At 40.3% G+C, this 21,157-nt stretch overlaps 1 protein-coding gene across 1 annotated transcript in view; it reads right to left on the bottom strand.

The window, feature by feature from the left end:
• Nucleotides 1–559: 559 nt before the first annotated feature.
• The window catches only part of LOC143752182 (nuclear receptor-interacting protein 1-like), a 33,128-nt gene continuing 12,530 nt past the window's right edge, over nt 560–21,157 (bottom strand). The window contains exon 2 of the mRNA XM_077245255.1: nt 560–5,843. Within this exon, the coding sequence (XP_077101370.1) occupies nt 2,295–5,495 (3,201 nt within the window). The 5' untranslated portion in view covers nt 5,496–5,843 and the 3' untranslated portion in view covers nt 560–2,294. The remainder of the gene's footprint in view (nt 5,844–21,157) is intronic.

Raw genomic sequence — 21,157 nt, 5'->3', positions numbered from 1 at the left:
TTATTCTGACATTTGTTTTAAGTGGCCGAAAGGAAGTGCAAACTTGAGATCAATGCGTTTCTCTCACAATGGTTGGAGAAGGCATTTTTCAAAATGGAAGCCAACTACCTGTTTTCCCATAATTATGAAACAATGTTTTCCAAATCCTCCTTACCACCTCTTTCCTGCCATTGTTGAGAACTGGCAATCATGCAAATACCAGTTTGGAAAGTCTTTTTATATAAATTGTTCATTTATGATTTGGAGTCAGACATGGAGAAGATGGTCATAATTTATGCTGGTAGTTCAAATGTTAAGTACTAGTTAACCTTCTCACACTTTGTTGCCTGGAGTTGTTCTGTGTACATCTAAGCAGTTAAAACTGCTGAAGAAAAAAAAAAAGTATGATAAAAAGCTTGCTTTCGAGTAGTTTAATCATGTTCACTTGTAAAATTGACTACGATCAAGGGTTAAAATTTTACCTCTGGCCTCATGTAAGCTTATATATTAGAAAACATTTCCGACGCATTGTAACCTTGGATACATAAATACAGGTAAAAGATGGCAAACCTTCATTCAGTTCTGTGCATCTCAATATTTTATTATGCTATCAGTGCAAATAAACACCAAAGACAGAACATAAGAAAACTAAAAGTCTCCAGTCAACATAGGAGTATATGAAGTTTTTTTTTTCTCAGTTATTTACAATGCAGAGCCACAACATTGATGAGAGACTCTAAATTAAACAATGTTTTTTTTTTTTAGTTAACGAACAAAACCATTCAGAAAAAGAAACAATTACGCACATTTTCCTCAGGTTTGAGCACAGGCTCAACAGTTTAGGACTGCATTTGCAGACAGATTATGGTTTAAGTACCCATCTCTCCATGATAAAAGCATCTATTTTAAGACTTGACATTTCCCCATAACACAGGGACTCCCCATGCGTGTGCATGCTACAGGCAGCAAAGAGCCTCGAACAGAGCAGTAGATGAACAAAGATTATCGTTAGCACAACATAGACATGCAGAAAAGTATCATCCTCCAGTACCCTATGTACATTATTACAGTTTTCATACAGTATGTACACTGCAAGACGTTAAAAACTTTTTTTTTATGTCTTAAACAATACAAAATAGTAATCTTGAAAGCGATATTTACATAAATGCATCTAATCATTGTCAAAACATTTGAATCGTACAGAGAATGTGGAATAAAATCTGTGATTTTCTTTTGTAGTTTAATGTTTAAGACTCGAGTGATGGGCCTATCTGAAAAAAAACAAACAAATTATTTCAAATAAAGTGAACATAAAACACAAAAGAATCAGACTGAATTCCAATCCGTTCTCACAGTAGAGTGTCTGATTCACACAGTATCCTGAAAAATTTATAGTCCATAAATATCATAATTCATAATTTACCCTCATGGCTTTGGTGGACATACTGTATAATCTCTTTCAATATTCAACTTCCTGTCAACACCGTAAATGTGTGAATGCTACATATAGGATATTTAGATAAGATACAAAACAACAAATTATACAAAATTGTAAAAAGGTAAATTTCATTGGCTAAAAATATGACACTCAGGTTTTTTTTTTTTTTTTAAACATCATGCCATTATCACCACATAACAGATATAGTTTCATTCCAGATGAAAAATAAAGCACGGTAAATCTGACTAAGTTACGATTGAGGAACATTCCATTAAATGTTGTTACCTTTCGATCACACGTGAAACGCTTCTTGACCTCAGCTAGCTTTACAAGAAAGATACCTGATAGATTACACTGCCGTTCTGCTGTAAGAAAATATACTTTATAACTGGACATTTCAATGCCACAAATTCAATATTGTGCTTAGACTGTACAATTTTATGTCTCAGTAAAATGAAAAGGATCCTGATTTGGCTGTAGATAAATATAGTGTGAAATTAGCAGTAACATTTCTGGATTCATTAATAATACACGTAATTGGATGTTCTTCATAAATATTTCAGTTGTGGAAGGAGAAAAAGCTTTTTGTGGTGGACATTTTACATTGTGCTGGACCAAGAAATTAGCTTAGCATACATACAAAAAAAAACATTCAAAGATGTGTATGCGAATGGGGAATCATGTGACCATCTCATTCTGACATCAATAAAATAATAACAAATCAAACAAATGTACTAAAATGAAATAATTTCAAGTGGTGGCAAACAGTCAAATGTTTTAAACTGAATGACCAAATTTATTGATTTTCTGTTTTAAGATGAAAAAAAAAAACGTACATGCAGTTCTTCAGATTCTCTCTGTCTTTAATAGTTCACATCTACCATTTCTCCACAGAACCATTTAGGCTCTCTTCTCTCTGGCTATGAGTCTGTCTGTGGACTGGAGAGTTTATCCTGTGCTCATAGTCATTGTACGGCTCCACTTTTGCACTCATGACACAGTGGGCCGGCTGCATCTGATCCTGGATCTCAGGTCTGAGCTGACCGTTTCCCTGCTGAAGCATGTAGTAAAGAATCGGGTTAGACCTGGTTAAAGGGGGCGAGTCTGGACTGGATCTCTCCTCCCTGTTAAAAGATCCTCCAAGAGACCCCTCAGGTTCTTTTTTAACTGGTTTAGGACTGGCTTTGGGAGAGGATTTAGCCCAAACTAACGACCCCCCTGTGGTATCAACAGGTGAGGGTGCTGTTTTGGGACCCGCACTGAGAGAATATGGGTACCACGGCATGTTTGACAACTCGTAATGGGAACCAGACTGGGATAAGTTCCCATTGGCTGCACAATTTGCCTGAGGGATGAAAGGACTTGGGGTTCCTCTGGGCTGGGACAGCTCTTTCAGACAGTTCTCTGACAGGAGGAGTTGCTTGAGAACATTGAAGCCTTGGCTTCCTCTGGAGAGAGAATTTCTGCTCTTGGGACTAACGACTATCTCTTCCTCTGTAGGTATTACTAGGCCTCTACCATTAATTTCAGGTGTTCTAGACGGGAGATTATCGCGAGTGGCATCTCCATAAGATTCACAAAGTTCATTACTTAGGCACTCTGTCAGTTTTCTTTTTTTAGGAACGGGGCTCTGAAAATCCATTGGCTCCTCTTTTACAGAGTTCATAGAGAGCCCAGTGTGTGGGTTTGAATGGTAGGTAGCATTCTGCTGTTTCAAAAGCTGGCTGAGAAGTCCAAATTTAGCAGCTGTTTCTGTAGGACATAACTCAGATTTCGTTGTGTCCTGTGCTTCAGCAATGTTTGAGTGTTGTGATGATCGTCTCTGATGGTACACCCCATCGTTAGAGCTGTCTGATGAAAAATTCTCCTCTACTGGCTCTGTTTTGATCTTACAGTCCAGAGAAGGCTTGTTTGAGCTGTCACAGTTGACACTCTGACAGCCTGTCTGAGGCTTCTCCAGCCTCCCTGAGGTTACTTCAAAGAATCTGTGCCCACTGGTTCTTTCTTTCTGGGAAGCTGTTCCCAGCAGAAGCTGCAGTACAGTGCGCTTCTCTAGAAGATTTTCAATCTGTGTTGACGCCGAGGGTGATTGGTTACATTTGTGAGGTGGAAGAGCAGGAGGGGAACCTCTATCTAGTGCAGAGGCTTTATTCCGCTTGTTTGGAATGACAAGTCGATCCAAAAAGGCCTGAGGCTTGTCAAGCTCAAGTTCTGGGCTTTGCCTTCTGCTCATCACCATTTGAGAGTGTAAAGGAGGGGGAGAAGGTGACAAGTTCTTTATACCACTCTGGGCTAGATTCTGTAGTAGCTTGCTGGCACTGAACGGAGGCTCCACCATCTTTTCACTTGAGTGAGCTTTAGACTTGCACAGATCTAATGGACTGGACTGGGCATGAGGTGAGGGGAAAGAGTATGAAGGGGAGACCGAGCTGAAGGTAGCGGTTTGCCGGAGCAGAGGACTCAGTGTTCTGCTGTCCTCAGGTGTGTCAATCCGTTTAAGTGGGGCTGTAGTAAGGCTGCCGATTATTGAGTCAGGCCGCAAACCAGGATTATCTGAACTGTTGTTTACCTTCTCGTTATTTCTGCGGTCCAGCAGTAACTGCATCAGAGTGACCTTATCATGGGATTTCATGTCTGGGCTGGTATCCAGATCTGTGGCCTCACGGACCATTGGCACGGAAGTTTCTGGCTTCCATTTGTTTATGAGAGACTCTGTGCGCTCCACATAGGGGGTTAATGAAGAGGAGGGCTCAGATTTTTGGCTAGGCCCTTTGCTTTTCATGGAGAGGTCGATGGGGGAACAGCTGGAGAAACTCTCAGCATCACTGCTGTCTTTGGTCAGGCTGTTATCCTGGTTGGAGTACTCGCTGTCAGAATGCAGGGAGGAGGCCCGGCTCGGGACGATCCTGCAGTCGTCCTCCAGGTGTCCGTTTCTGGTGAGCTGCTGCTGGGAGTTGTGATTATTGAGAAGTAGGAGCAATAGGCTGCTGCAGTTCTGTGGCGGTCGACCGTTTCTGTCGAAGGGCCGTCTCTCTTTGGGGGGTCTCATGGTGGGTGAGGAAAGGGAAGGGCTTCTTTTGCTGGAATCGATCACTGGTGGGGGGAGTGTTCCATTTTTGACATTTAAGGAGCTTAGCATGTCTGAGGTGGTTGTTGGTTGCCCCATGCTGGGAGGCCTCTTATCCTGTGTTTGAGTAGCCATAGCAGCTAACCTCTCGCTGGCTGATCGACTGGTTAATTGTGCTTTTAAGGCCTGTTCTCTGGAGTACTGCTGTAGATGAGCCTCGCTGGACAGCAACAAGGCCAGCTGACTGCAAGCGACACTGGGCTTAGGTGAAGGGGCCGGACTGGTCCTGGTCCGTACTATATTGGCAACAGCCTTGAGACGCTCTGTGCAGGACAATGATTCTGAGCTAGAGGGCTGGGCAGAGCTTTGAGAAGAATGAGGAGAATCAGAGCCTCGATTCTGGTTGCTCTGACAACAGTAAGGCACTGTTTGTTTCTGGTGCTTGCTTTTCCTCATGAGGCTTTTTAGGCGGCCTGACGCTGTGCCGTAACTCTGGTAGGTTTCCTTATCAACAGGAGCACTTTCACTGCTCTCCCTGTCGAGCGGTTTGTGGCTTTGAGAAATGTGCTGTGACAAGGCGACACTCTGCAGCCGAGAGCTGAAGGACTGCAGCAGAGAAGCCAGCAAGGTGCTCTCTCCCTGCCCAGAGCCATCCAGGCTTCCTTTGTAGTGCTCCCTTCTCTGTCCATTCACTTCCACTACAGTGTTTGATCGTTTCTGGCTGTCATCTTCATTCCACGCTCCTGAGCGCAGTAGTCTGGCTTTTTTAAGGTGCTGTGAGGCAGCACTTGGTGGTCTACCCTTGTCTGGCAAGGGGGAGCCACGATTTGGGGGTTGAAACACCCTAGTCACCCTGTTGGCATTCTCTACGTTGTTGTGAACAGGTTCTGATCTCTGTGTGGCAGTGGCAGCAGGCCCAGCGGTGACCGGATGCATTAGCAAACCTTCCAGATATGTTAAAGCAGCAGAATCCTGGTGGGTTTCAGGGCCAGACTCCACCCCATGAGTCATGTTCAACAGCAGGATGCCCTGATGTGGTGTTTTACAACTACTGAAAATGTCTTAGATCTGTGCCATAAATAATGAGAGCAGAGAACTCCAGCAGCGCTTTGGATTTAGTTTCTTTTCAGTCAAAAAGTTTTACATTTATGACCAGAGGGCATTTGTAATGTCAAACACAACATCCCAGCTGCCATTGCTGTGCATGAGTAAATCCACACTGCTTTACAATGATATTGAGAGGAGGTTTCTCTGTCCTGATGAAGCAAACACTCTATATTTGGGAGTTATTCTGGGAGAAACCAAAGGCTCAGTGTTCCCTGTTTGCTCTTCAGATCTCAGATGTGGCCACACGGGAACCTACAGCACAAGAAGAGAGAAACCACCATGAGTGACAGGCTTCAACATCCCAGCATCATCAAAACAACCACTGTAACTTTCTTTGAAGTCTCTGTCAAGACCAATTAATCACAAAACAAGTAATTAAATTCAAGCAAAAAAAGCGAAAAACTTTAGAGTGAACACAAAGCTTCTTTTTGACAAACTCTATATAGTGACTCCAGCAAATGTCAATCAAGCTGCTCTGACACCGAGCTTTAGGACCTCTCAATGTTCATTCTTACGTAAAGAAAGTCTTTAAATGTCCATTACTTCACATGAGGCTGAGCCTTTCTGAGAATTATCGGTATCACCACAGATTAAGGAGTGTAAATAGATATCTTAAGGTTTCTTAAATCTAAGTGAACCTGTTTTTGTGCATACTACATCCAAAAGAAAGATATTAGCTTAAACTTTGTTAGTAAGAAAGACAACTTCTTGCCTGCTGTGCTCAAGCATCTTTAAAAAAATTAACACTATAAATATCACTCACAAAATGTGATGCCTACATTCACTTTTGACAAAAACAGTATGGAATTTTGATGCTTGTCATTTATCGGTCATCATCAGTCATTGTATGAAAATAATTATCAGCTTATCGGTATCCATCAGAATTATTATATCAGTGCTTCCTCAAGTAAAACATTAACACAGATCTGCTCTTTTTGATTAACACAGATCTGCTCTTTTTGATAAACACAATCTCTTTCTGATATGAGCAAATACCAAGTTATATTATGACTGAAAAACTATTGTTAAATACAGGAAAACAAGTTTAGAACTACAATCTATATAAAACATTTCCTCTTCCACAGATATGACAGTTTACGTGTCATAACAGGACCAAAGAAGTGAATAATACCAAAATCCTTTTAGGCAAGTCATGCCACTCGGCCACCATCTTGGCAACGCTTCCGGGCCGCTATTTCGGACTAACAAGACCAGGCTCCTATCTAAGTGAATGGGCAGAGAGTCAGAACTGCACTTTCACTGGTCACCGGGACATAAACACTGCATGTATAGAAACAGCAGTAAAATATGATAAAAATCAATGAAAAAGTTTGATGACTTTGCCCCAAAATAAGGTTTAAAACGCCTTTTTCCCTACAGGTTATACTTTTACTACACATGCGCAAGGGTTCTCTCCCTCTCTGCCGCGCGTGCGCTACACAGTTTGAAACACAGTATGTACGCGCTCTCGCTCACTCGCTCTAGATTCCGGGAGATTTGAACTAATTTGCGGGCATCAGGGAGACGCTATCAATATGCGGGAGACTCCCGGAGCTTCCGGGAGACTTGGGATGTCTGATATTTACACAACGCACACATACACTGCATATCAAATCTGTCGCCTTTTCAAACATCAACGTATTTTCCGTTGTCGCAAACCTCAACTGTGCGCATGCGTCAGTGGAACCAGACGATAGGCTCAAATGTTTCCCGGCTTGACTGTTAAAAGCAGACGATTGGCTTTCCAGCGGGAGGGCGGCACATGTGCATACAACCGCCATCTTTGACGTTACGGGTTTTCCCTATATAGTTGTAATGAGGTTTGAGGAAGTGGCATGTCTCTATACAGTAGATAAAGTGGGATTTGGTAGGTGGGGGCATAGATATCATTTAGAGACTAGATGCCCTATTGGCCGCTGGAAACCGAGAAATCCGGCCGCCATCTTGAACCGGTCGTATTCCTAGTTTCGTTGCGTGGCAGCAGATAAGATGCCAGAGCATTGTGGAGCATTTTCGTGTTCTTATCGCCGGACCATCGAAAATAGGGCTTTTCACAAGTAAGTCTTAACATTACCGTACTATTGGTTGTATTTTGTGAATAGAATATTACCAGATAATCGAGAAGGAGCAAAGATATTTGCTATTACTGTACTGAAATCGTTGTGAAATGCTGTTTACTGCATCAGCCGGTGTTCACCCGGCATGGAGAGGTGGGATAACTGTTAAAGTAATAATTACAACAGCTAGGTTATCAGATAAGGATTCAACTGCCCTGTTGTATAGGTTATTTGTGTTTGCGCACATGATATCAGGAAGCAATGTAATACACGCATGACAGTGATGCGCAAATTGAGTTACCCCTCCAACTTCTAGTGTTATTGATAACCTATATCTTATCACATGCGATTTGGCTATTGATATTACAGAAGTCCTGTGGTAAAATTACATTATTAACTTACTCCATCTACCCTTGTAAAGTTAATCCGAATATAGGGCTTTAGTCTCGACATTTTCCCCTCCCACATCCACATACAATAAAAAAGGTATAGGCTTAATGTTTTCCGAATTTAATTTTTAGGAATTACTGATGCAAACACGTTGAAAAGCTTCTTCTCAATTTTTATTACAGGTGGCTGCGTTCGGTGGATTCGGTGGCTGCGTTCTGTGTGTGTGTGTGTGTGTGTGTATGTGTGTGTGTGTGTGTGTGTGTGTGTGTGAGTGTGTGAGAGAGAGAGAGAGAGAGAGAGAGAGAGTGTCTGTTCGTGTTTGTTTGTTTGTGTGTCTGTTGGTGTGTATGTGCGTGTCACAAATCATAAATTGTTTCTTCAACTTATTAAATATCTTACTTTACTGCAACGATCTGTTTCTGCTTCTTTATTATATTTATAGTGTGTGATTTTGCAGCATTAATGCACTGTGATTTTAAGCGAATATTTAATGTCGATAATGGTTACATAATGTTAAAACTAATCCTGCTATTGATATCTTTGTAAGACTCCCGACCCTATGGAACAGTGGCAAGGGAAAACAATGTCCGGCGAAATATCGAACATTAAACTAACTTTACCGTGCTCAACCACCGTGAGTGCATTTCACGCATTTATAATCACTGGGGTTCAGCGGGGAGGAAGGGAGGTTGGTCGGCCAGTCGGTCCATGTCGGGACCAGCGAGATTCATAGTGATTAATGAATCTATTTATTTAATAATTCATCTGAGGTGCCGGAACGCAGTTCCGGCCCACTTTAACCCCTGTCTCTATATAAATTGTCTCTGATAATACCCATTTAAAAACGTCTGTCAGCAGACCCTCATACTCGGGCCAGTAGTGGCTAAGCAGAGCTGGCAGGTGTAGAGGGGCACACATGGCACACCTGTCAGACCGTTCCTCCACAGAGCTACGGCATCAGATAACATGACAGCACCGCTGGCTGCTCGCTCGACGGGCCTGAACCCTGTCAGAACTGCTTCCATAAACACTCCTGACTTCCCACTGTCAGGGCCACCATCACAAAGGTTAATTAATACAGGATTCCAGCTCCCCTAAAGCAGTGCTCAGCTGCCAGAGAACATCTTACCCTCCATGTCCTGCCCCTTCAGCAACGGGGTAACGTGTTTCAGTGGTTTGCTGAGGAGTTTAGCTCGACCTTGAGCTGGGGATGCTGTTACAGCAATTCAACAGCATGCTCACGCCTGGAATATCCTGAATGTGCTGTAGTAACTTAAGATCCTCAAGATGACGTGACAGGAAAATCCTGCGAGAATCAGCACAAGGTCACACGCATTTAAATGTGATGCAAACTCCATTAAGGTTGGATGCAACAAGTTACGACTGTGAGGAGAGGAAAACTAAATCATTGACTAATTCGGTCTCAGTTACATTATCAGCCTGGGCCACTGACCTAAATTTAACAACCAAGAAAACCTGCAACCTTTAGCAACCTGCTAAAACTGGGCTATCTGATGTCTCACACTAATCTTAATAGGCCAGATTAAGATTAATTTCCTGCCAATGGAGGTATAAAAGTTCAGACTTGGGACAGATGGAGAAAGAAGATAGACAGACAAGCTGAAAAATTGGACCATAAGAACAATAAAGTAAACACATCATTCAAGACAAATCAATATTGGTCTACAACCGGATCAAGCTAGATTAGATCTTGTCCATAAAAACAAAAGGAAAACTAAAGGGATAGTTCAGCAACAATGAAAACTCTGTCATCATTTACTCATGTCACTCCAAACCTGTATGGCTTTCTTTCTTTGAAATTTTATTCCACACAATGAAAGTCAGTGGTCCAAAACAACATGATGAGACCACACCGACTTTCATTGTATGGGAAAAAAAAAGAAGCATTTTGGAAAATATCTTTTAAGGTTTGCAAAAGAAAAAAAGAAAGTCATACAGGTTTGGAATGACAAGAGGGTGAGAAGAAATTGACATCATTTTTGTTTTAGGGTGAATGATTCCTAACCATCAGGACTATAAATACTTATTTATTTTAGTAACAATCTTGGTAACACTTTATTTTAGGGTTCAATTCTCACTAGTAACTAGTTGCTTATTAGCATGCATATTACAAGGATATTGGCTCTTTATTAGTACTTATAAAGCATTAATGCCTTATTCTGCATGACCTTATTCTACATCCCTTAATCCTACCCAAAACCCTACAAAAACGACCTTACTAACTATTAATAATTTATAATTTACTATTATTAGTTTATTTAGGCAACAGTTGTAGTTTATAGTTAATGTGTGTTCCCCATACTGAAGTGTTTCCACAATCTTATATTCTATGAGTCTATTATGAGAGGAAGCAGGCATACAAGAGACCGGAAACAGGTTCGATCTCACAACATACACTCCATTTGTCTTTTCCACACATGACTCTCCTGAACAAGAAATACAAAATATGTTTTCTCTCTCTCTTTTTCCCCTCCATCTCTCCCTTCAGCGGTCCACAAGTGATTATCCATTATCTCTGACAATGTCAAACATTCACACCCAACAGCATTTTAAGTGATTTCACCAGCCAGTGGTGAAGGGAACAGCGGCAGACAGGAAGCTTTATCATGGCAGGGCGTCTCTCTTTGCTCACCTAGACACCATGAGCAGGAAGGTCAAACCATCATCAGTGGCTGAGAGGCAATTTCCCCTGAGGAGCTGGACAAAATATGGCCTTAACTGTGAACGCCTAACTTCTTGACGCAAATGTCAGGGATTTGATATCCAAAGCCAATCCGGTGACGCTCACATGTGGGGTATGAAATTAATTGGAATCCAACCCATCCCACAAGGTACCCTAACAAAAAAAGGTTAATGAATGATCCCCATTATAAGGAACCATAATCCATTTGCACCATTTAAAATGCATGATTAAAAATAGGGTGAGCCGCAGGAACTGTGCTGTGAAGTCAAGGTCAAGTACGCCTGAGTCTCAGTCCACGCAACAGCTGGAGTCCATGCAAAGCGCTCAGTGTTAATAAAAAGTGACAACCCGGTCCTTGCTGCGCATATCGCTAATATCTGACACCAGACTGGCAGACGCTTCCCCGGCGTTAAAGGTAAGCCAAGGTTAAAGAAATTTTAAAGGAAAGGGAGCCGTGTGAACCGCTTTCCATCATGTTATCGTAGGCAGCTGGTGTTCAGCCAGGCTCACTCAGATACACAGGACAGATTTTGTAAATCCAATATGGCTCAAGAAAATTAAATAAGGGGAGCGACGTGCTACCTAAACAAACACGACTGTAGCGTCCACATCAGTGAACTTTTGCTCTTTTGGAGTAAAGCAGAGAGCAAGTAAACAGCTATGGCGCTCTGCAAACAGAGTCTGATATAAATCTAAAACCATGTCAATCAGAACAAACTTACTAAGAAACAAACCAAAAACTCCAATTAGTAAACAAACACTGCCTACAGACTCTAAAAAAGAGGGGACACTGTAATAAAATAAAATAAAATAAAATAATAAAATAAAATGCATGTTTTATGGCACAATAACAAATCAAATTAAAGTCTATAATTTATGCTGAATTACTTTTTTATTTAAAGATCACAAAAGGTCATCTTTCAGGTTTAATATAAAATATTTTTGTGTTTGGAAGTTGAATGAAAATCTTTTGAAATGACATGACGTGAGTAGATGACACATTTTTGGGTGAATTATACCTTCTAAATACAGTAAGCTGAGTCTTGGATAAAACTAACTGTATATCGCAAATCACATCATTTACATTAACGATACATAGTCGCATTTTTTTATATCTCGATATAACAATGTATCTTTACACCCCTATTTCATAATTCTGCTGCTCTTTGCAAGACAAGTAACTCCAAAATGTTCATATTTATAAACTACAGCATAGTAATTAAATTCAAAACAGAGATTCTATTCATTTTCTTAATCGATTAAGTGCACTTAACCAATGAAAACACAAAGCCCCCGAGTTCCTCCTCTTGGCGCATCATTTCAGCTGGCACAAAAGTTGGCGGAACATGCCAACGAAATGCCACCAGAGTAAGATTACAGCATCTCATTCACTCTGCGCTCTTATCGCTGGGGCTGGAGTGCACACACACACGCTCCAGCTACTCGCAGAAACACTTCGACTCCACTTGCCAACTCCTCCATATCTACTCACCCGCTGTCTCTTTAATAGCAACACAGCCAGTTACAAATAGATCTTACCCCGTTCCTCACTGCCCTTACAACTACACCACATCTCAGGCAAAGATCCTTCTACACTTCTAAGTTTGAATTGAATTGGTCACTCCCACAGGAAGTTGAAGTTGAATTTAAATTGCAGTGATAGGATTAGGAAGTGGAATTTCCTGAATTGCAATTCAAAGAAATTTAACAGGTAAATGACATTCAGGGGAAATAAAGGGATCATCCATGTTGATCCATTAACCATCATAGAGTCAAATTTTATCATTCGCATGGGTCCCACTTGATATTAAGTGGCTTTAAGTACTATGTACTTACATTGAAATTGATAATTTGATATAATGGACTCTTTTTTCCTCAGCAATATATATATATATATATATAGTATAGCAGAAGAAAAAAGAATATCGCAATCTAAAAGTTTTTTCCAATATCATGCGGCTACAACTATATTTCAGTTGTAGTCCAAATTCACATTCAAGATGAAATTCCTTTGGAATTTAAAAAGCATTTTCCGTTCCGTTCTGAATGATGCACAGCCCTGGTTTACCCCTCTCCCTCCACACTTCACAAGTGTTTAGCACAGATATGTATTCCCTTACTCCTGCAGTCTTACTCCAAAAGGTCACCTGAACGAATGAGTCAATTTAAAGCACACACAAATACACAATCTATTCCCCTCCCAACAAAACACTTTTAACAACCGCTTGAAATCTTCATGTCAAGAAACCCCTCAGGACTGTAGCAGCAATCTTCACACTTGCTAGGACTACTAAAGACAACAGTATCCCAACTATAAGCTTTGTTTAATGACGGCTAATGAGAGTGGCCCTCCGTTACGAAGTCGACAGGAGTGCAGACAGAACGGCCGTCTCCGCTGCGGATCTCAGGAGACTCAGACAGGTGAAGTGTGGGAATCAATTTGCTCTACCGGCAGGACTCCTCAGCAGAATACTAATGAATCTCTCTCTCTGCGCACACACACACAAATAATCCCAATCACACTCTCACACGTTCACTCAACCTCTTTCCTTGGGTTCCTCTGGCTGGGAGGAATGAGAAAACTCAAGGCTAGGGTAAAGATTATACAGCCGTTCCACTCGACACTTCGAAATAGCTAAGTCAAAGTACAACCCCAGCTGTACGGCCCCGTTTGAACACAAACACACGCACGTGGACACACTTACAGCCAGAAATATACAAAACAGAAACCAAACACACACCTGCGCCGCCACACACGGGTACAGATGCATCCAAGGTAAACATTCAGAAAGAAACACATGAGCAGTCACCCATATAAACACTCGAGGGGAAAGGTATGTCAGAGGAGAAAAACAATTTATCACAATTTAGGGATTGAGCTGAATCTTGAATGCCCAGCTCCCAGATTTAATGTGTTTCTTGCTGCACTGAGTGACATATTTTAATAAGGGTCACAGGACAGTGTTATTAGCGATCTTTTCTCCACTAATGTACAAATAAAAATTAAAAATAAAAATAAAAAGAGAAGATGTATTTAAGGTGTGGCAATGCGGGCAACACAAATTTAAATCCAGCATTTCCCAAACCTCTTCACAATCAAAACAATAAAAGTGTTAAAAAACAGGCCCTTTGGAATTCAATGATTATGTAATCCTGATAATTAAAACACCAATTGTAATGGACGCTCTTTCTTCTAATATACACTTCAGTTAAAAAGTTTTTTTTTTTAAATGCAATACTTATATTCAGCAAGGACGCTTTAGTTGATCAAAAGTGACATTAAACATTTCCCTTTCAAATAAATGTTGTTCCTTTGAATTTACATAGTCTTTTTTTCAGGATACTATCTTAACTGTTTTCAATATTGATAATAATAATAAGAATAATAATAAGAAGAAATGTTTATTGAGCAACAATCATCATATTAGAATGATTTCTGAAGGATCATGTGACACTGAAGACTGGAGTAATGATGCAGAAAATTCAGCTTTGCAATCACACCCATCAATCACTTTTAAAAAATATAGTAAAATGAAAGAGTTATTTAAAATAACATTTCACAATACGAGTACTTTCTGTATAAAATAAATGCAGCCTTGACAAGAGACTTCTTTCAAAAACATAAATAGAATAAATCTCCAAACTTTTGAACGGGTGACTATTTAAAAAAAAAATTGGATTTATTTTTTTATGATGCTTATTACAGTTTAACTATCTTTCACATCATATATATATATATATAACATTTTTTTTTTTTTTTTAAATACTCTCACAGCCGCAAGAGCCACAGGGCTCAATGTGTGAGAACAGAACACATGTCCTAACGGTTAGGCCAAAGATAGCCACTGTGCTGTTACTCCCCTCTGCAGTCAACAGGGCAGCGATACAGTAAAGCCAATAGCTCATTTTACATCAGCAGGAATAATTACATTTTTACACAGAGTGTCATTAATTGCCTCTAACAAGAGGACGCGACCTCACCTGGTTTCATACACAGCTGGAGAATATAAAGAGAAGCTACATGGGAACACACAGGAAGCTGACATCTTCTCTGAACTGAAGTGTGAAGACAGCCAGGAGCTATAAAGCTAGAGTGAAAACCTCAAAAACAACCAACAGAAGAAGAAAAAAAAAAAACAGGTTGCTGTAGCAATGCTGATGTATGCGCCCTTGACACACTGACACTGTCATGTGACACTCTGTCATCCGCCACCTGGCAGAACCCAACCCTCACTTCATCCTGATAACCCAACGGTATTGAACTAGTCCCCCCCCCCCCACACACACACCAACGGAAGGTAGAGAGGGTCACCATGTCCTCATCTGTAATCCTCTGCCATTCTTCAGCAGCCCGGCTGGAGGAGGCGGCACCTGCCACAAGGGGAGAATGCCCAATTAGGCAGCTGTCACGCAAGGCAGAGGCTCTAGACTCATCCCTGTCCAACTAGAGAGCAGCTGCGGATGCCAATTACAGCGAAACATTAACCGCTTCGTTCCAGGAAAAGGAAAGCGCCTGGGCAACACATGATGTTCGATGCTTCCAGGTTTCTAGCCTGCGGGCACTAGAACCTGATTACCGGCATGTCCTGCTCATCCCGCAGCAGACACCAGGAGCAACTCTAAAAAATATCCAAAATGGTGAATATAGGGCTGATACAATCATATAACTAGGGATACACGATGTATCGGCCACCATATCGGTGTTGGCCGATATACATTCATATTTATGATGTTGTTGGAATCGGCCTGATAAGAAAATTTGGCTGATATATTAAAGCCAATAAATAATGGATTATTTTCTTTCAGCTGAGACACTTCAGATTCAACATGATAGGTTTCAATTGCTTTAAATAAGATTGGAATCCCTTTAAAAAAAGAAAATGCAGTACAAGTGCAACATGCACAGCAAAATCTGTCATATAGGCTACATAAAATTAAAACATTATATTTGTGTGTTTGGGACATGCCTTTTAAATGGTGAGATTTTGTTATTGTAATCAGGCTCTCAAAACGTATAAAAAAATTTGGATATAGATTTATCGGCCAATATATCGGTTATCGGCTTTCGAATATAAAGAATTATCGGTATCGGCCAAAAATTATTTGTTTATTTATTGTATCATAAAATTGTTTTAAATTTATAAAACTGTAAAATGTTTCATTTATATCCTGGTTTAATTTTTGGAGTTTCAATTAATCCTTATAATGTGTCAATATTTACCATTCAGTTATTTTGTGCATTTCATTTAATTTCCTGAATAAAGCAGCAGATAGTCGACATACTGTAAGTGACAACTTGCATTTCTAAAATGGCCAAATCCATACCGGAAAGAACGTGCAACTGAAGTCTCACTTTCAATTGTGATCCAATTAAGTAAAGCACTATAATACATTAAATCACGACTTGTACAGTATATTGTGATGTAGTTTGCGATCCCATACACTAATGTGGAGGACTGGAGAGCCAGAGAAATAATCTTTTCACTTCCTCTCCAACCTTTTTCTGCCAAAAGAGCGACAGTATTGTAACATTTCCATGTTTAAATCAGATCTTCACAGGCCTGAGGCCTCCATAATCTCCCTACTGTTAATTAAATGACGAGGGAGCGTAGGCGAGCCGAGAGGAGAGAGGGACAAAGCTGCTGGGTCTCCTGCCACAGCAAGACTCGTTAATATTAAAGATTTATGCTCTTCCCCCGCCATTGCCTCAGACCTTTCTGCACTGTGTGTGTGAGTGTCTGTTCGGGTGTGTGTTTTTAGGACAATGCACCGCAATGCAAACTAGACGATCGTTTCGGTCTCAGCAGTGTGTCAGGGAGCGCGGAAATTGTTGACAAATTTGTTGTGATTGTATAATTTATCATCTCAAAACACTTCTGTTTTGAGTAAGACGGAAACTAATCTGCAACAGCGAAATGAAATGAGCTGGTTGCCAGCCGGCAGAAGATTTACGACAGACAAAATCTGGGATCATGACAGTGGTTATTGATCATTTAGTCTCCATGGTTTCTCCGTTTAATCGAAAAGTCGCAAAACGGTGATAACGGACGCCTGAGGGACAGATTAGTTTAGCACAGATACCTCAAGTACACGACCGCTGCTGTTTTGAAAGGCTATTTTTTGAAGCCAAACATCAGGTTCACTCTAAAATTAAGCTTCAAGAGGTTAGCGTGCTAAGAAAAACAGTACAAGAAGTTTTATTAGAATCACTAAGGAATCCAAATTGTTAAAGGGACAATGTGTAGTTTAAGTATTTTATTATCTAAAATCAATATTTTTATTCATAAATATGTCCTCAATGGTGTACAAATACCTCTGCCAATAATCTTACTTATCCTCGTAAACGAAGAATTTATTATCTTTATATACATGTGACGGGTAGGTCCACAGAGGCTTCCATGTCGTTCCGCCATCTTGAAAAACTATAATAGCAGAGAGGGACAAAAAGTACTAGGCCGACGCGTTTCCACAACGCGTTTTCGTTCAGAGCCAGTGTCACGTGACTGAAAGCAGCAGAACCGGACAAGAGGATTTGAGAGACGCTGCACTGCACGGTTATTTATAATGGAGGACCATACTTATGTGGAGCCACGGGACCGGAGATTGCAAAAAACTTTAATGTCAAAACTTTAATTGCAAAGGTTTAATGTCGGGATAGCTTTTTCCAGGTGGAAAGAGTTTATGCAGGAGAAAGCTTTCAAAGAGACTCTGAACTTGCCTGCTTTCTTCTCAACAGGTAACGTTAAGTCAATGTTACGGCCTAAATTACAAGCTTTTTTTTGGTTGCTTCTCTGCGATGTTCTATCAAACATCCATTTGTTCGTTGTGTCAAGTTGCAGTTTGTTTGAAATAACAAACCTGTTCACCCGAAAGAAAACTCGACCAAGTGCTATTAGAAGACATCCTGTCATAGCTTTTTGGTATATAACAGCTACCGTAGATGCAACACGCATTTGAAAAAGCGAGGTGCTGAAGAGCACAATTCGTTTGAATGCAAAATACAATTTCACCACTAGATGGGAGAAATTCCTACACAATGTCCCTTTAACGATTCATTCGTTTCTCAAAAGCATCGTGAGCCAAGTGGTTCGTAGAGACCATTGGTGGCGATGGTTCTATGATCTCTAGCTTTTGGGAAACACAGTCTGTGAACTGGATGATTCATTGAAGAAATCCTGCTCAAAAGAATGATCTATCCATAAATCAGAAAATGCTACCTCTACAGTAGAGTGGATCATAATCGTCCTCAAAGTTATACATACATTTCAAACAATCCCCGTTCTTGTCTTTTCTGATCCAATGTTGACTACTGTATTATAGACTGGCATGAACATGCGAAAGAAAGAGAATATACAATTTTGGTCTGGTCCTAACACAAAGGTATTGCAATGGTTTCAGAACACAATACAATGCACGAATCAAATTAACCACTTTTATGATATTTTGGGGGCTTTTTAGAGCTTAACAACTCCAGTTTTCATTCACTCCCATTATATTGAAAAAAAAGGCCTTGATATTCTACAAAAATGTGTGTTCCCCAGAAGAAACTACGTCATGAACTAATCCTTTAAATGCTCTCTCAACACTAGTAAGATTATTTTAGACAAAACTAGTCAAACAAACTGCCATGTGACATTAAAACAGGGGAATTTTACACAAAGCTCATGTATGACCGCAGGGCACTAGGGCAGACTTAACAGAGCTTTAACTGTTAATCGCCACAGATAAAAGCAGATGCATGAGTTAAAAGCATGAGAGGAAGCGGTTAGCATGACTGTTTGAATGGCTAAGTTACGTTAAAACCTCTCTCCCTCCATTTCATACAGCCTTTAAAACCACACACACCCTCTTTCCTGGGTGCACCGGAATATGTGGCACTGCAGAGTTGTTTCAAAGCGTCTGAGGATAATCGAAGACAGCCTTTGACTGGCGCCTCAACGCAGCCACAATATCTGTGGTCACAGGAAGGCATTAAGGGGTTAACCATGGGGTAAATGAAGGATTTTACAGTGCCCCCATTTCCCCCGCCCTCCTCTTCCTGTTGTTGCTGAGAGTCACAGGGTGAGCGCATGTGACCTTGAGATGCGTAGATGGCACAGTCCTTGCCTCTAGGCGTCCTTGAACTGGATCTGCAAGACAAAAACCTTCACACTGCCAGATTGACATCTCAAATCCCCCACCAACCCCGAACCCCAAACGTCTCTCTTTTTTCAATCTGCGTGCCTGTTATCTCCTCCCCAGTGGGGGAGTCTAATCTGAATGCTGGATCTTTAACCTTAGCACTGAACTCAGACAGAGGCGGAATTTCAAAATGTCTCACTGGTGTATTTTTAACCTTCTTCCACAGATTGTTTGTCTCCGTTTCAGGGGATTAGATGACTCTCCGTCCATGGCATCCGAGACACTAACCAGGCCGACTTGGAATACACGTTTTTTTGAGGCAGAACTATTTGATGTTCACAAAAGCCTCAAACAAACTCTGAGACGACATCCACCATCCAGCAAAAAGGAAAGAAAGCTCTCGGTGAATAGCTGGACGAGCTGGTTTTGGTTTGCTAGAGTTCTGCTTGTAAGAAAGGTTTGTATCCTAGCATGGTGGTATCTCCAAAAGGGTTCTTAAAGGAATATTCTGGGTTCATTACAACCACACGTTTTACAGTCAAGCACTTACAACAGACGTAAATCAGGCCCAATTTTTGGAGGATTAAACAGCAGAAATGTGATGATTATGTTATAGGAGCACTTATTAATTTGGGTACTCTTTACTTTACAGTAAGTGTACTTACCTGTATAGTGTACTTACCCAAGAAAGCAATGGTAATATAAGGTTGTATTTAATTTCACAGTATTCTTAACACTACTGTAGTTAGTGTTACAGTAATTTTAATGAACGGTTTAATGAAATACAGCAACTACTGGATAATTGTTGCCAGTAAGTTACTGTTAATTTGACAGTAAATTTTTTACAGTGTAACTACATGGGTTCATGTAAGTTTTAAGGGGTAGATTCAGGGTTAGTACCTACTTACTACACAGTTATGGTAATTGCTATAATAAGTGCAGGACTGTAAAATAAAGAGTTACCACTAATTCCTCTGTTAGAACTTGTGTATAATTTGACATTAAACATTGCTCTCATCATTTTTGGTTGTTTTACGTTGTCATAATAATAAATAGATTATATCTTTACACAGTAAAGGTTAACAATTGATTTTTTCACGCTAAATTTCTGTTATATTGCTTACGCACATTGCTTACGTTTTGTGGATATACGATTGAAACAGTATTTTTATGTTTACGGATTGAACCTTTCACTTCCATTGTGATCCAATTTTTACTCTTTTGTTGAAAGTGCAAATAAAAGCAAATAACAGAATAATATATAAATATTATATGAAAACTTACATAAAAAAATAGACATGCTGCCATGGCAATTAACTAAGTTGTAATAAAAGTTGAATTACCAAAACTAAAGCTGAGGTGATAAAAAAGAAGCTAAACAGATACTAAAAAAACAACCTAAATTGAAATGAAAAATGGAAAAATAAAACATTAAAGTTAAAATATACTATAATAGTACATAAATGATACTAAAATAACTGATAGTATTCTTTTAAATAGCTAAACAGGGTCAACATACATGTTTAGCTTTTTTTTTTCACCATTGGCTTTTGGCTTGCTTAGTTGGGGACATTTAACATTTAATTTTGAATTTAACAATACTATTACAACTTTACTTTCCTGTTATCATTGTAAAGCTGCTTTGAAACAATTTGTATTGTAAAAAGCGCTATATAAATAAAGGTGACTTGACTTGACGGTGAACATCATGGCTTTGCTGGTCCATAAGCTAGACCTGCACTAAACTAGCACTAACCATAACCAGTATCCTGGTATGTGTCCTCGTGTTTTATTGTCATTTCAAAAAAAGTACAGAAAAAGAAAAAAAGTTTTGGTGCCATATGCATCCCCAGTGCCTTTCTGGACAAAGAAATGGCACAAAAACAAAAAGCGACACACTGAACGTGTTACAGGAGAGCATAAAGCGCCTTTTATCATCATGCAAATGCAGTGCCCTTGGCTGCACAAGGTTCATCACTTTAAACAAATATTTGGACTGTCCTCTGTACATTGACACCAAGGTAGGGTAAGAGGGGAGAAATGTCATGTTTAAACACTAACCCTGCCTCGTAACTAACAGGAACACAACGCACATGCATGAATCCCGCCCGGCCCGGGAACGTGTGGATCGTGTCCTTTGCGGGAGTCTCTGCAGTGCCGTGCCGACTGACCTTTCCTGACTGTAACGTTATCGCATGTCATATGTGATCCTGCTGGAAACCATCTGCCATGGACAGCACACAGTCCAGGACGTCACCGCTCTCCTCACCTCCGCTGGAATACATCAGATTACC

This window comes from Siphateles boraxobius, unplaced genomic scaffold (assembly GCF_051911475.1).
Source record: "Siphateles boraxobius isolate OS27281-9 unplaced genomic scaffold, OSU_SipBor_1 101, whole genome shotgun sequence".
In the NCBI taxonomy this organism is placed as follows: domain Eukaryota; kingdom Metazoa; phylum Chordata; class Actinopteri; order Cypriniformes; family Leuciscidae; genus Siphateles; species Siphateles boraxobius.
This window is presented reverse-complemented; position numbering and strand designations above follow the sequence as displayed.